This window comes from Anolis sagrei, chromosome 4 (genome assembly GCF_037176765.1).
Source record: "Anolis sagrei isolate rAnoSag1 chromosome 4, rAnoSag1.mat, whole genome shotgun sequence".
NCBI classification, from domain to species: Eukaryota; Metazoa; Chordata; class Lepidosauria; order Squamata; family Dactyloidae; genus Anolis; species Anolis sagrei.
Genome location: NC_090024.1, coordinates 194,900,778 through 194,917,182, shown reverse-complemented (window position 1 = coordinate 194,917,182; position 16,405 = coordinate 194,900,778). Strand labels below are relative to the sequence as shown.

Here is a 16,405-nt window from a genome sequence, read left to right as displayed (position 1 = left end):
AATCTGATGTAACTGAGTCTTCAGAAGCTAATCAATATAAAATGCTTCACATTTCTCAGATTTACTTTACACAACTAGAGTAATCAAAAGGCATCATAGTTTACAGGGTGTTGGAGACAATAATCCAAAAGAGTGTGTCCCACAGTTTCCATTTTCTTTTAATCCCAACAGTGTTCACATTATCACACATTACTGTATCTTCCCTTTCATTTTCCAGATGGAAGCAGATTCAATTTGGCCAAAATAAATGCTTTTGTGTATTTTGGAATAGTTAAATTCTGGGACTGTGGTGCAGCTGTCTGAATGTCAGCTGCATTAAGATCACTTCTGACCAAAAGGTCATGAGCCAGCCCAGGTCGGAGTGAGCTTCCAGTCAATTGTGTAGCTTGTTGTTGACCTTTGCAACCCAAAAGACAGTTACATCTGTCAAGTAGGAAAATTAGGTGCCACCTATGTGTGGGGAGACTAATTTAACTAATTTGTGAGGCAATAAAAAAGACTCCAGCAAAGCACTCCAGCAAAAGCATGCGGGGAATGGGGAAGTACTTCATCAGTGTCGCAGATGGACGATGAAAGCAACAGCTCCCCTGGCGGCCAGAAAAGTTAAATAGCCTCTGACATCTGTCTGTATCTGTTGTTTGTCTTTGGCATTTAATGTTTGCCATATATGTGTACATTGTAATCCGCCCTGAGTCCCCTGTGGGGTGAGAAGGGCGGAATATAAATACTGTAAATAAATACATAAATTAAGAAATTGTACATTCTTGAAGAGTGTTCCAAATGGATCAAAGATGAGGAAAGACTAGCACTCTTGTTTCCTTTATACTGCTGATTTTGGAGTAAAATTTCCAAAATACCCTTCCATTGATTGAGGAAGGTAAAATCCAAAAGACCTGGAGAGTTAAAGGTTCCTCAGTTTTGCAACTCACTCTCATTTTTCTTACAAATAACGGGATTTCATGCAGTGGTTTTCAACCCGGGGTCCCCAGATGTTTTTGGCCTACAACTCTCAGAAATTCTAGCTAGTTTACCAGCTGTTAGGATTTCTGGGAGTTGCAGGCCAAAAGCATCTGGGGACCCCAGGTTGAGAACCACTGCCTTAGAGTATCTATCCACTTTAAATCCAGTTGCTGTGTCCTGCGGAATTCTGGGGTTTGTATTTTAGGGAGGTACAAGACCTCTGTGACTGAGCAATTTAAAGGCCCCGTCCCTAAACTACAAACCCCAGAATTCTTTAGGATTTACAGCAACTGAATTTAAAGTGGATAGATGCTGTCGTGTGATAAAGTTCTTGGATATGAGATTTTGACCCTGTCTTCACTTCTTTGTTAACAAACTAGCTCTGGCAGGCACAGACTCCACCTATATAACAATTATTTGTTGTCATAAGCTATTTTAAAAATACTCCAAAATACATATTTAATTTTGGAAATCCACAATTGGACTAGAGGTTGTATCCGCTCTCTTCTTTGTCTTTTGATGTTTTTTATTTGGAAACCAGATTGTTAGCTGCCTTGTCAAGCATAAACACATTTTTGTTGTCTCTTGGCTTGAAGAATCCACAAAAGCACTATTGTCAGTGAAACACAGTTGGAGATAAGACAGGTATTAGGTTAACCTTCCTTGCTGCTCTGTAAGCATATTGAACAGACAATCCTGTAATAACTGCAGCAGAAAACCACTTAAATACTTGGATAGGAGGATCAAAGTAAAGCTGTAGCTTAGTTTGTAGACCTTTTCTGGCCTTCGGATCTTCTCAAGATGCAGCCTTTCCAATAGTATATCATATTCCCAGAGCTTAGGGCATTCTTTTTTTTTTTAATCAGTTATTCATTTCTCCCTTTAAAAGTTTTTGTTACTTGCAGAGTAATATGTCAATTGTACATTTGTTTATTTTCAGTACACAAATCATTTTTAGAAATCCACTCACAAAATCCCCAAAAGCCATGTTTTAGAAGTAGCAAGTAAATGTTGCCACAGTACTGCAGAATGTTGTTACTTCTAATATTTCTTTGGTCATTTAATTATTTTGTAACTCCTTGTTGTTGCTTTATCCCCAAAAGGAAGATATCACCCAAGGGGGACTCAGAGCGGCTTACACCTTGGCACAATTTGATGCCACATTGAAAGTTAAACATAATAGATTATAAATACATTAAACATTAAATCATTGAACATAAAACAATAACATATAAATACAAATAAAACAGGGTTTAAAATGGTAATTAAAACAGCCACATAGTCCGTAATCGGAGTCCGTGAGCCATTCTAGTTACAGTCACATTAATTCCAGCTGTCTATTGCATAAAAATATAAAACACTTCACAAATTTGTGTGTCAAAGTAATGTGTTCCTTTCCAGCTTTACATACTTCTGAGGTTTTCTGAGATATAAAATCTATGGAAAAGTTGAAAATATAAGAAAGCTCTTTTTTCATCCAGTGTTTTGGGAAAAGAAAATTAGGATCTCCAGAAAACTGGGTAAAAATGCCCCCCCCCCTCCCATAACTATGAAACCTATATTCATAATTTCATTTATCCTCGCTCACAAGGGAAATTGTATCTCTAGAAATTTACAATATCCTGAAGGTGAATCTATATTATATTTGTTGGAGCGGATATCTTCTAGGAAAATCTAGGTCTACCAAAACAAAATGTATAGTATGCTGGGACTGGAAGAAAGGTAATTTAATACTGTTCATTTGTATCTGCAGTTTCACATAACTCTGATATAGCTGGGAATGTATACCCTATGGATATGGGGGTCTACTGAAAAGTTTATGATTACAAATTGAATTTTTAAAATTATTTTTTCCAGAAGGTTTTGAACTTCAAGGAACATCTGAACTTTGAAGGGTCCTTTTTGGTTTTGTCAGATTGTGAGGCAGATAATCCCTTCCCCTTCATAAAAGTAGGGGGAAAAAACATCGACATTAGTAAAACTGAAAATTTATTTGCTTCTACAAGTTCCCCATTATAAATTCATTGCTGTAAATAGAACTGAAAAATGGAAACCCAAGATCAGGAATTCTAATGATCTGAAACTATACATGACCTTATATACAAGTCTTCTTATTACATAGTTTGTAGAACTGATTTGGATACGTGACCATCATGTTTTAAACATTTTATTAATCACTAGCCATCCCCTGCCATGTGTTGCTGTGGCCCACATGGGGGTTCTGTGTGGGAGGTTTGGCCCAATTCAGAATGCTCTATGATTGTAGGTGAACTATAAATCCCAGCAACTACAACTCCCAAATGTCAAGATGCTATTTTCCCCAAACTCCACCAGTGTTCACATTTGGGCATATTGAGTATTCGTGTAGAGTTTGGTCCAGATCCATCATTGTTTGAGTCCACAGTGATCTCTGGATGTAGGTGAACTACAACTCCAAAAGCAAAGGACACTGCCCACTAAACCCTTCCAGTATTTTCTCTTGGTCATGGGAGAACTGTGTGCCAAGTTTGGTTCAATTCCATCGTTGGTGGGGTTCAGAATGCTCTTTGATTGTAGTGAACTATAAATCCCAGCAAATACAACTCCCAAATGACAAAATCAATTTTTTTGAGTGAAGGACATACATTGGGTTGTTAGGTGTCGTGTGTCCAAATTTGGTGTCCATTCATCCAGTGATTTTTGAGTTCTGTTAATCCCACAAATGAACATTACATTTTTATTTATATAGATTCTAAAACAATGGTTCCCAACCTTTTTTTGACCAGGGACCACTTGAACAGGGACCATTTTGACTAGGGACCACTCTCCAACATTAGTACAAAAAGGGTTAACAATTGGTTTTCGGTCAACTTTAGATTTGGTTTGGTTATTTGGGGTGCTGATTCAGAAAACTGCATTGGATAGACAACTTCAGCTCTAGTTTCTGATACAGACCATATGCCATCCGGTAGTTGCCATCTGCTCGCCCACAGAAAACCATATTTAATAATCTAGAGCTGATGTGGTAGTAGTAATCTTTCGTAGGTAGTCAGTCTCTCACCTCCCAACATCCTAGTTGCCTCGGCACTTTAAGAGGGTTTCGTGAGATTAGTCACTCTTGTTGCCATGTGGTTTTGAGGCAACAGTGTAGTAATGGTGAGGCCATATTTACGTTCTTGCAGACCACTGGTGGTCCATGGACCACAGGTTGGGAACCACTTTTCTAAAAGAAAATATTCCATAATCAACTTTTACAATTTTTCTAGGAAAAAAAAGGCTTCAGATAAAAATAAGGGGAGACTGGATTCTCCTTTTGTGTTGATTTTTCTACAGACTTTTCATTTACAGATCTGCTCAATAGATACTTGCAACAGGATACGGAGCATGATGGTGCCCATTTTCTGAATGCCTTTACCTTGAATATTAGACATGTTTTGCGCATGTTGAAAGCTTACCCAGTTTTTGAGGAAGGAAAATTTAGCTTCAATTTATAGTTTATATGGGTTTTATATGGGTAATGCAAACATTGTGTATTGATTTTACAATCTAAAGATGACAAAAAAAAAGACAAATTGGTATGAGTTCTACTGAAACAGAGTGCAGTTTCACTAGTCAGTTGCTTTGAAAATATTGGTTTTTTTTTCTTGTGCTTCAAACCTAAACATATCTACGATAAATTAGATTATATTCTATTTAGATTTTAAAACAATATAGAAATGTTGGTGTTTCTTAAAAAATAAAACAAAAACAAATCTGTAATCTTTCCAAATGGTAAAACAAGTTCTTTGTGAATTTGTAGCACCTGTTATTTGAAAAGTTAGACGAGAGAAACAACGTTTATTCCTTTTACAGCCTTTGAGTCTTCATCACTTTCTATGTTTCCATGAAGGACTGAGAACTATTCAGTCTTGTGGATCTGACAGCAGATTTCCGAATTCACTTTTGTAGATTGGAAATGATTTCTGACTCCCAGTTGCTTAATAGTAGTGGTAATAAAATTGCTCACTCTCCAAACATGCCATTCCTAGAAAACCTACTGGTGGAATGAAAAGAATTTGGAGTGCTAAACAGTGACTTTAAAAAATATTGATAGCTTTTGTTAGATTTTTTTCCCCTCTTGAGTATTGATATGATTTTAAAACAAAATAATGAAACCAGCTGTTTATTATATCTATCCCTTATCATCAGTGCAGATCACGAGTATCAGAAATATAAATATCAATCCTCTAAGCAACTTACAACAAAATCAGTTGATCAATGTAAAATGTAGAACAATCACATTTAAAAGAATAATAGCAATTTTAAAATTCTAAAAGCATCTTAAACAATTCAATAGCGCAAAAACATGAAATGGAATACATTAGGAAACATGAGGGAAGGCAAGTACAAGGAACAGTCAGTGACTTGAATGATCTACTTATTGAGGTTACTCAGCCATGCTGCAACTCACAACATTTTTGGGCTTGCAGCATGTAGATTCAGGAGCATGCTCTCAATTATGAAACTTATTTGTACTGAAAAGTACTCTTTGGCACAACTGAAAGCCTGACAGTGATTGAGGCAGAAGATTCGGCAAGCTGGAGAATAGACCAGGTTTCTGGCTGAACGGTTTCTCAGTGTGGGGATCCCCTCCCTTTTTTTGTTAGCTGTTCTCTCCACATTAGTGAATACAAAATAAAGAAGTAGGTCAGAGGTCCTTGAAGTAGAGTTCACATCCCAATGGGGAACTGGTGTACAAAGGATCCAGTTCTTTCCCTCTGCAAGAGATTCATTTCCACTCCACTTTGATCAGTGTTGTGGAGATGATGAAGAGGTTTGGGGCTGTTTCTTTTCTTCCTTTCTTCTCCAGTCTGCCTTAAAAAAAAAGATTCCTGACTTGAAACATCTCAGACCCACTGACCTAGATAATAGATTTTGACCAGTTAATTTTGTTCCTGTTGCGCTCCAGGAGTGAAAAAAATATAGTTCTCAGGAGTCACGTCTTCCTGTTTGATCTATAAGAGAAAAGCAGGCACAGTGAACTATAATTCTTGAAAATAAATCTGCAGATGCCCCATCAACAAGACTTGGCTTATATATATTTGCCAAACTTTTTAATAATCTTATTGGGCATAATCTTTTGATGTTTTTCTTTAGTTTTGCACTAAGTCTATAAGATCATTAGTTTAAGAACAGAACCAAAGTAGGACAAGATTAAGAGAGCTAGCCTTCTTAGTTATCCCCATTACATAACGGTGACCATAATCAAAATGATCTGATTAGCTCCCCTGAGAGTTAAAGCTTTTGGATTCGGAATGCTTTGCTTAAAATCTAGAGTAAATCTAGGGGTAGTGTAAATTGAGCGCAGAAAAAGTAGGAACAGTTTTGGGAAGAAAATTCCATTTCACAAACTTCTTTCACCTTCATTTTTGGAACTATTTGTCAATGCTGCTATTTGATTATCAGACGGAGAAATTTATTTCCGTCCATGTCTGGAGGTTTCAGAGTGGTTTACAATGTTTATAAAATGTATAGAATGCAAGCACACTCATCACTCCACATTTGCAGTTTTGACTTTCGCATATTTGATTAATCAAGAATCTCTAGGTCTTCCAGTGTGACGCTATGGTAAACTTCCTCCAGTCATGCTGGATGACCTAAAAAATTGTAAAGAGAACAAGTCTCTAAGAATCACACTTGAGGACCTAGATCAAGGGTCCTCAAATTAAGGCTCAGAGGCTGGATACGGCCCTCCAAGGTCATTTACCCGGCCCTCACTCAGGGTCAGCCAAAGTCTGAAATGACTTGAAAGCACACAACAACAACAACAACCACCACCACAACAACCACCACAACAACAATTCTACCTCATCAGCTAAAAGCAGGTCCACACTTTCCAATGAAATACTAATAAGTTTATATTTGTTAAAATTGTTCATTTTAATTATTGTATTTTTTAAAACTGTTTTTTGCACTACAAATAAGATATGTGCATAGGAATTCATTCATTTTTTAAAAAATTATAATCTGGCCCTCCAACAGTTTGAGGGACTGTGACCTGGCCCTCTGTTTAAAAAGTTTGAGGACCCCTGATCTAGATATTTCATGTCAGCTTTCAGCAGAAATCAATCATAAAGTCATGCTGGAAGACTAGGCATTCCTAGATTAAATTATCTCAGATTTTAAAATGGGGGCCCTGTGCCCCTAACCCAGCTTACATGAATGACTCTCTGTATGGAATTGAAATATGCCTTAGAAATGTGAACCGTGATCCTATATCCGGGCATGTAGAGCACAACTTATTGGAGATCTGCAAGGGTGACCTTGATAATTTTTTGCTGGCTTGCATTTCTTATTCTGGAATGGGTGCTATCTGGTTAGCTCTCCCATTTGTCCCTGCTCATCAAATGACTATAATTTGAAAATGCCAGAAGAATGGCATATTTGGGCATTTTACATGAGGAGGTAGTAAATACCTCTTTGTACAACATCCCCCCCCCCCAAAAAAAACATAAACTGAATCTAACTCTGGGATATGTTCATGTACGTTACAAGTAGGATTCTAGCCATACTACAGAACTGTTCTAGTAACAGTTTTTTCTTAACACTTTCCCCCCAAATTAAATGTCTTTTGTTACCACTTCGAGCACAGCGTACAGCACATCTTGCCAAGGTCACACTTTATTATTGGATAATGTATATAATATTCCTGGCAACCTAATCTGTGGTACCAGAAATTGTGCTTCCAAGATCATGTTTTCTTTGTATTGTGAATAAAATTATCTCTCCCTAACTTGTTCAGAGATGACATCCAATGTTATTATAATAACAACTTGTATGAATTAAAAAAAGGTTTCATGTGGGTTTTATTCACATGAAACATGGTGTTAGATATGTGAGTATAGCCTATGAATGAGAAAAATGATCCCCAGACGCAGAAGTTTTCCATCCCAATGTAGCCTCACTTTCTCCATAGGTTCTGCAGCCTGGAGAAGGAATCTAAAGCCCCTTCCACACAGCTGAATAAAATCCCACATTATCTGCTTTGAACTGGAATATATGGGCATGTGGACTCAAATATCTCAGTTCAAAGCAAATATTGTGGGATTTTCTGTCTTGATAGTTCTGGGTTGTATGGCTGTGTGAAGGGCCCTAAGACTTCTTCTTACTGCCTTCAGGTAAATAAAGGGTGCTATGACTTCCAGACCAGGGTGTGCAGTTAATCAAAACCTATAGGTTGAAGTGGCATAGATATATACAATCCACCTGCAATTTTGTGAAAGGATGATTTCTTGCAGGAGATCTAGGCAACTGAAAGATCTTTAATCTCAGGAGATTTGAAATGATCTTTATATAGACTGGCCCTTGTGTAGCATCCAGTCTTGAGCTGGCCTAACAATAGGAAGCATTGTCCTGTATTGCTGTTTGAAAGACTTAGCAAATCTAATGGTGGTGAAACTTTTTTTCTCCACTGAAGCCCAATTGTGCACTCAACAGCCTGACATTCTCAGTGGGCCTACCTTCCAACCCAGGGACACACTTTGACTTCTGTAGCAATAAACTATATTACAGCATGCAGTCCAATACAGCCATTATTTTCCTTTAGTTCTCCCTTCCCAAATCAAATTAAGGTAATCTAGGTTAAGATATTGTTATCGTCATATTGTAGATTGTGATCAGCAGCCATAAGAGAGGGAGGCTTGCTTAAATCCAGGAGTGTTCCCTTTTTCACACTACATAGTTCTAGCATCATGATTCCACTGTCATTGCCATCATTCTGTCCTATGGCATCCGGAGGTTTGTAGTCTGGTGATCCACTGTTGCTCTCTGGTTGAGATTTCTAAATTCCTATCCCTAAGTTACACATTGGAAGATACCAAAGGATGTTGCCATAGCTGTGAAAGTGGAATGATAGTACTATAAGTGTGCAGTGTGTCTCCTATATGGAACCCAGTTTCTTCCAGAACAGGTTGAATTCAAATCCCTGATCACCTTTGTTTCATCAGGATTTAGTCTGAATTAGTTTGCTTTTCTTAAAGTTGAGTATCATTTAAGAATATCAGCTGCCTCCTTGGTATTAGGTGAAAAGAAACAGTAAAGTCTTGCCTCATAATATATTGGTATAACCTCACCTCAAACAGCCAGTGTCTTCATGTAAATCATGAACAATGTAGGGGCGAAAAACAGTCTTCTTCTTATGACTTGGAAATGGTAATTTACAACCAGTTTTGGGATGAAACTTGATGTAATGACCAGAATTCACTGCAATCCAGAATGCTAAAATCCTATCTGGTTCATTTCAGCATAAATGTTGCAAGAGGGTGTGTGTGTGTTTTCCTATTACTAGAGACCACAGATCTTTTCCTAAAAGCAGATGTGACTGTGCTTTCATGCCAAAGCATATAGATGAAGTAAGAATGGCGCAGTGCTTGAGAAATATGTGAGCCGTGTGTGAAAAGGTCTAACGCAATATCTATATCTTTCATGTGTGTCTCCTTTCACCCTTAGTCAGTGTGATTTACTAAAACATAATAAATCCCTTGAGGTAAGCAGTGCTAAAGTAATGTTGTGGTTTATGCACTGTATTTCCTACAAATAGGAAGCAACTGAATAGTCAAAGAAAACCAGTATTGCGAGAGCAAATGCTATAGTGCCTGATGAAGTAATGTGTGTTTCCAAACATCATTTATCAAACCTGAGGCAAAGTTGCTCAAGGGAGGAGAATCCATGCATAATATTATTGCTACATGCATAATTATGCATCTTGTTCATAATGTTTTTGCTCAGTCTCTCACTTGCCTGTGTTTCTTTTTCTGCCTCTCTACCCATGGTGTAGTGGATTTTGCTCTGAAGGTGGTGCAATGGTCAGATTCGGAGACAGTGAGGCTGCAGTTGTGGGACATTGCAGGTGAGCTCCTGAAAATCTCCTTTTTCGTGTGTCAATGGCTCCTCCCTCCCAATTTGTTTCTTTTTGACTTTGAAAGATTACTTTTAAAAGGAAGAAAAAAAACATATTGCCCATCACAAGTTTTGGGGGACAATACGTACCTCTTTGTTGTGTTGTGATTTGTACAGATTTCTGGATAAGACTGGAAATGGTACCCCTTAGAAACGCTTTGAGAAAGGTGTTGGGTGACTGGTTCATACTATCAAGATTTACTAAGTTGTATATGGACAACTAATATTCAAACAATTTGTGATGGTAGTAGTTTTGACCTGTCTAGTGAGATACAGACTAGGAACACAGATTTGAACAGTAATATTAAGACAAAGCATCTTCTCTGTCACTAGGCCTCCTATATGAGCCCACACCAATTGGTATAGTAAGAATGAGTGAGAGCATAGTAGACTGAAATCTACTGACAAATCTCTGGGGGCCCTGGATGATTAGTAATAGATTGGCAAAGGTTTATAGTTCCCATGAAACTCTTATTTCGATGACAGAAATGAATTAAATAAGAGACAGTACATTTTTGTGTCATAGAATTGTGATCTTTGTTGTGTTTTTACTACCAGAGATCTTTAAACAAACTCATAGATACCTTAAACCATAAAACTTAAGGCACTGATGTGAGTCATCTTGCTTCCTCTCTTCCCTATTGTTCTTGCTAGGCATCAGATAATAAGTTGGAGAGAGTAATGTGGCAAGGCTCCATTTTGAGTTTCTTAAACTCACATCTCCTTTATCTAGATTTGGAACAATTTAAGATGGGATACAAAGGGGGAGGCTCACTGCATTTGAATCTGAGAATCACTACCTTAAGGTCATGAGTAAACACCTCTTTCTTAAATCTCTAGGTCAAGAACGGTTTACATCTATGACTCGACTGTACTATAAGGAGGCATCTGCCTGTGTTATCATGTTTGATGTCACCAGTGTGAGCACATTCACCAGCTGCCTGAAGTGGAAGCAGGATTTGGACAGCAAGCTGAGGCTACCAGATGGAAACCCTGTCCCTTGTCTGCTACTAGCTAACAAAGTGAGTATCTGTGAATTGGATAGAACCAACTTTTCTACCAGGTGATTATAAACACAGCTTGGAAAAGTTGATGTTTGGACTATAACATCCAGAATCCCCTAGCCTCTGGCCATATTGACTCAGGGATCCTGGTAGTGAAAAAAGTAACTTTTCCAAGCTCTGATTATGTGTGGTTAGCTAAGATTCCTGCTTGGATAAGTCAAAGACGGTGGTGGGAATCATTTGGCCTTTCAGATGTTGTTAGATGTCATTTGCACCATTCTGAGAATCATAGAATCAGAAAGGATCACAGGCTTATTCAGACCTGGGTTTGGTTTCCAAACTTTATATCATTTTGATCGCCCTCCTCTGAAGATGTTCCAGCTTGTCAATATGCTTTTGAATATATTTCTTGCCAATGATTATGTTGGGCCACATCATTCCCACCCCTGTTTTAACATGGTTGTACCTCAAAAATGGGATCTGTTTGTCAATGGTTAATATCTATATAGTGTTGCTGAATATTTCTGCTGCATGAAATAAATCACTGTAGATGCTTTGACTCCAGTTTCCTTGGTGTAATTTTGCCTGTCCTTGACAACCGAGACAGGTTTTTTTTTTCCTGATGCTCACTGTCCTACTTTTAAATGAGTGCCATAGTCTAGTCTTATAATTTTATTTTTATCGTCAAAAGCACTTTCAATTTTTGCATGCTTTCAGTTGTTGTTTATTCATTCAGTCGCTTCTGACTCCTTGTGACCTCCTGGACCAGCCCATGCCACCCTCAGTACCTTCAGGGTCAAACCAGTCACTTCAAGGATACCATTCATACATCTTGTCCTTGCTTGGTCCCTCTTGCTTTTTCCTTCCATTTTCCCCAGCATCATTGTCTTCTCCAAGCTTTCTTGTCTTCTCATGATGTGGCCAAAGTACTTTATCTTTGCCTCTAATATCCTTCCCTCCAGTGAGCAACTGGGCTTTATTTCCCGGGGTATGGACTGGCTTAATCTTCCTGTGGTCCAAGACACCTTCAGAATTTTCCCCCAGCACCACAGCTCAAAAGCGGCTATTCAGATCCCACCTCTAAACATTTGACCTCCTACAAAGGAAAGGATTTTTCCATTTTAGAGAAAGCCTGAGTCTGGGGGCTATTTCTGCAGCTCCCCAAATCCCCCATTATTTGAAGAGGTTCCCAAAGTGCTCAGGTGCATATTTTCAAGGGTACCGTGGGCATGGCAAGAGGAAGTAGGGATTGGAAACAAACTCATCATAGCAGTTTACCTGTGGAAAAAAGGTGGAATAAAAATATTTTTATCTGAGTTTAATGTGTGAGTAATAATAATACTAGATCTTTATTTGTATTCTGCTTTTCTGCCACAAAGGGACCCAAAGTGGCTTACAACCTATTAAAAGCAATACAAGTCCAAAACAATCAGCATATATAACACATTAAACCATTTATAAAATAAAACATAAATAAGCACATTTATTACTGATTCATAATTAGTTCCTTAAGTGTGTATATAAAGTCTTTGAATGGTAAGCTTGGCCCTAAAAAGGAGACTGGTGAAACTGCGCTTGGAGAATGTACCCCTTTGCCATCATTATCTGACCTAATTCTGTCTTACCACAAGATCTTTAAAGATTCAAAGCTATTGAAAAGTAAAGGCAGCATAAACACTTTGCCTGGAGGATGGTAGGATAAAGAATTGTCAGGTGACTTTCTATTTTTACCAAAGACAATTTAGCAAGAATTTTGACTTTTCTGTTTCTGTATGTCTGTAAAAGAAAAATACAACTTTCAAGTATAGAGTGATAGTGAACATCGCAGAATGACAGAGGCAGGTTGGACAGTCTCTTCAGTAGGGTGTTGGTCATTAGGTCTTCTCTGCTTAACTGGCACAGTTGTCCTGGGTAAAGTGACATAGAGAAAGGAAGACACGGTCCGAGCTCCTTAGAGGGAAACCAGTGGTTTGCAAGAGTGGTCTCAACTGGAATTGGATATCCCTATAGTTGTATCCCCTGCTTACAAAGAGAAACTGCCATCCACCACTGGACCAGAACTTCCAACAAGTTGCTTTTTTGGGCCATGCCTTTCAGAATTCCTCATGACTGAGGAACTGTGAGGGTTATAGTCTCCAAGAAAAGGAACTCTTCCTACTGTCCACTAGACACATGCCATGTTATATTAGTCAAATGACTGCACTGCTTGTCACATGCAAAAGGAGGACATACTGCAAGAGGCGAGACAGCAGGGAGTTAATGGACCAGCTGAACAAAGCTACAGAGGTGATACAAAACAAATTTTGATTGTAATATTGATGACTATCTTTATGCCCTGTATTTCCACAACACATTTTACAAATTAAACATATAACAATGTAGTTAAAAACATACCCCAAATCAATGTTAAAATAGATTTAACTGTTAACAATATTAAAATAATTGGTACTGTTCCATTATACAGGCAGAGGCCACAAGGGGGCACAAAAGAGAGAAGGATAGTCTATTTTAAGGGGTGGAAGGTGGGTTGAAGTAAGGAGGGAAACCATTTTCCCTTGTTTTCCTGTTATTCCTCCACCCATGTCCCTGTCTTGGAAACAACCCTCGTTTATGAAAATTGGGGGGGGGGGGGTGGGGGGGGGGAATAACCAGTGAGCACAGGGAAAATGGTTTTTCTCCTTCAACCCCCCCCCCCCAGAATGGACTGTCCTTCTCTCTCTAGCACCCCTTTGTAGACTCCGCCTGGATAATGGAACAGTACCAAATAATTTTAGAAGGATAAACACCAGTTAGAAAAATACAATTTAGGTCCTTTTCTTAAAAGCCTTCAGTTCTAAAACCCTATTGAAATTTTTAAAAAACCTTTCACCTACTGATAGAACAGCAGCAAAGTGGGGTCTATTCCCGCCTCCGTAGGAAGGGAGTTCCAGAGCCTGGTCGCAACCAACAAGAAGACTCTACTGATCTAATTTTTCTGTCAACTGAACCTGTGAAGATGTCGGGACTGAAAGAAGGTTAATTTGCACATCTAAGGGATCTGGGGAATCTGGTAAATGTCTGTTAGATAGCCTGGACCTAGGCTGTATAGGGCTTTATAGGTCAGAGCCAGCATTGCCAACCCAGGCTCTTTGGGAATTCCTACCAAGGCTTAAAATACACAAAAAACCTTCAACAGAGTATGTGTTTATAACGCCAAAGGAAGAATGTGTCAAAAGAAGGCGTGTCAAGGGACTGCCTTACATCTGGAAATCTATGCCCTCACTGTGAAAGAGCATACAGATCAAGAATAAGTCTCCACGGCCACCTACGGACACACTGCCAAGACCCTACACTTGGAAGGCAATCATACTTGGCCATGAGGGATCGCCTATGATGACAGCACCAAGCATTCTGCCTCAAAACATTACACAGAAAGTGGACATTCCCAATACCAAAAAAGAAAAACAGCAATGGGGGTGCCTTGCATAGGGAAGAAAATGTATTATTCATAAAGTTAGCTAGTTCTTTCATCTCAGCAGATAAATATTTCTTCCTGTTTTTCTCTAATAATGTTAGAATGGTTCTAAATTTAGGGCAGCACAAATTAAGGACTTCTTTGTGCAGGATATCTTTAAACTAGGATTTCACTACCATAAGATGGGATGATGACCACCCACTTGGATAACTTTAAAAGAGGGTTAGGCAAATTTGTGAAGGATATGTCCTGTCAATAATTACCCACCATGGTGGCTGTATATTTCCTCCAAGGTCAGAGTTGTCAGAGGCATCTATCAACTCCAGCGGGCAGGGAACGTGAATCAGCAGGCACTGCTCCCCTCATCTTCTGCTTCTGAGCTTCCTCAAGGCATCTGTTTGTCTACCATGTGAACAGAATTCAGGATGAGATAAGCCATTGGCCTCATCTAACATGGCTGCTCTTTTGTTCCTATGAGTGGGAGAAAGGCAAAATCACAGACAAAACAGACACCGATATCCCATGAATTACCTGGCTGATACAGTAATATACCTTGACACAAGAGTTATAGCATATATGTAAAAAAGGAAAGCCCCTTTTTTGTATGGATAGCACTGTTGCCTGACAGCCTTTTGGGAACTGCAAAAATGGACAATACACCATACAATTCATTTCTTTTTATCTAAATCTGTTTTAATTTTTGTAAGGCAGTTTGAACTCTAGTTAAGGAAGAGGGTGGAATAGTAAAGAAATAAAAGCATTGCCTTATAACCAGTATGTCTTGGCATGTGAAGATTTATGAACAAAAAGGAAAAAAAAATGAATTCTTCTAATGGTACTTTAAAAAAGCGATTCAAATGTTCCTGGGTTCCCATTTGCAGTGTGACCTTTATCCTTGGTCTGTGACTAGAGAAGAAATCGATCAATTCAGCAAAGAGAATGGATTCACTGGATGGACTGAAACATCTGTCAAGGAAAACAAGAATGTAAATGAGTCCATGAGGTAAGCAAAATTAAAATAGTTTCTTCATATGCATGTGGGCTTCTGAGCATGGGCGATTGTTCATATGTGATAGATTAATAACAGTGTTTATGTATCTAAAGGGGATGAGAACTTTTCATTTTGATGTGATATTCAGGCTAGGGTCTGGCTACATTTGGAGTGAGGCTGACATCAGGATCCTGGCATCAGCATGGTTTAAACAAGATTGTCACAGTCTTGGGTGATAGTGAGAAACTGGTACATTATAAATGTTTCAGTTTTGGTGATGAAAGAACCTTATACATTCTATAAGTTAGATCCAATGAAGTATGCAAACCTTTTTTATCTGAGTGCATGGAACTTGTTTTGGGCACCTTTTGGTTTATATTGTTGCTACTGTTTATGTTGTCTGTCTGTTTAACTGAGTGCATGGAACTTGTTTTGGGCACCTTTTGGTTTATATTGTTGCTACTGTTTTTGTTGTTGAGTGCCTTCAAGTGCTCTTAATATCTGGTCTTTCTTTCAGTGAGTTCAAGGAAATGTATATGGTTCTTATCTTCCCCTTCATATCATCCTCACAACAATTTTGCAAAGTAGAGCTGGTTGATAGAAGGAGAGTGGCCCAAGGTCATTCCTTGAGTTTCAGGGTTCAGTGTACACAAGAATCTGGATCTCTAATCCCAATCCAACGCTCAAAACTACCACTCTCATATTCTCAAGAAGGCATACTTTTTCCAAAGGTCAACTTTAGAGTTGAATATCATACCTGTCATCCTTCTTTTTAATGTTCTGAGATAAATGATGCAGCACTAACAGTGCTGTGCCCATTCTAATAATCATACAGTGCTCATATAGAGCTCTTTCTATGCTCATATAGAAAAAAAATCCAGGCTGGAGAGGTTGCAACTGTAAGGTCATAGATGGCCTTTCTTGGAATCCTGCTAAAAGAGGGTCTTTCTACACAACCATATATCCCTGAATATCAAGGCAGAAAATCCCATGTTATCTGAATGTGGACTCAGATAGCCCAGTTCAAAGCAGATATCGCGGGATTTTCTGCCTTGATATTTTGGGATAGAGGTCTATGTG

At 38.5% G+C, this 16,405-nt stretch overlaps 2 protein-coding genes across 2 annotated transcripts in view; both read left to right on the top strand.

Moving 5' to 3' along the window:
• Positions 1-16,405, top strand: part of LOC132773622 (Krueppel-like factor 15) — a 302,098-nt gene that overhangs the window by 63,671 nt on the left and 222,022 nt on the right. The gene's annotated exons all lie outside the window — the stretch shown is intronic.
• Positions 1-16,405, top strand: part of RAB29 (RAB29, member RAS oncogene family) — a 30,011-nt gene that overhangs the window by 8,070 nt on the left and 5,536 nt on the right. Inside the window, exons 2-4 of the mRNA XM_060772895.2 lie at positions 9,755-9,826; positions 10,717-10,898; positions 15,216-15,337. Of these exons, the coding sequence (XP_060628878.1) occupies positions 9,755-9,826; positions 10,717-10,898; positions 15,216-15,337 (376 nt within the window). The remainder of the gene's footprint in view (positions 1-9,754; positions 9,827-10,716; positions 10,899-15,215; positions 15,338-16,405) is intronic.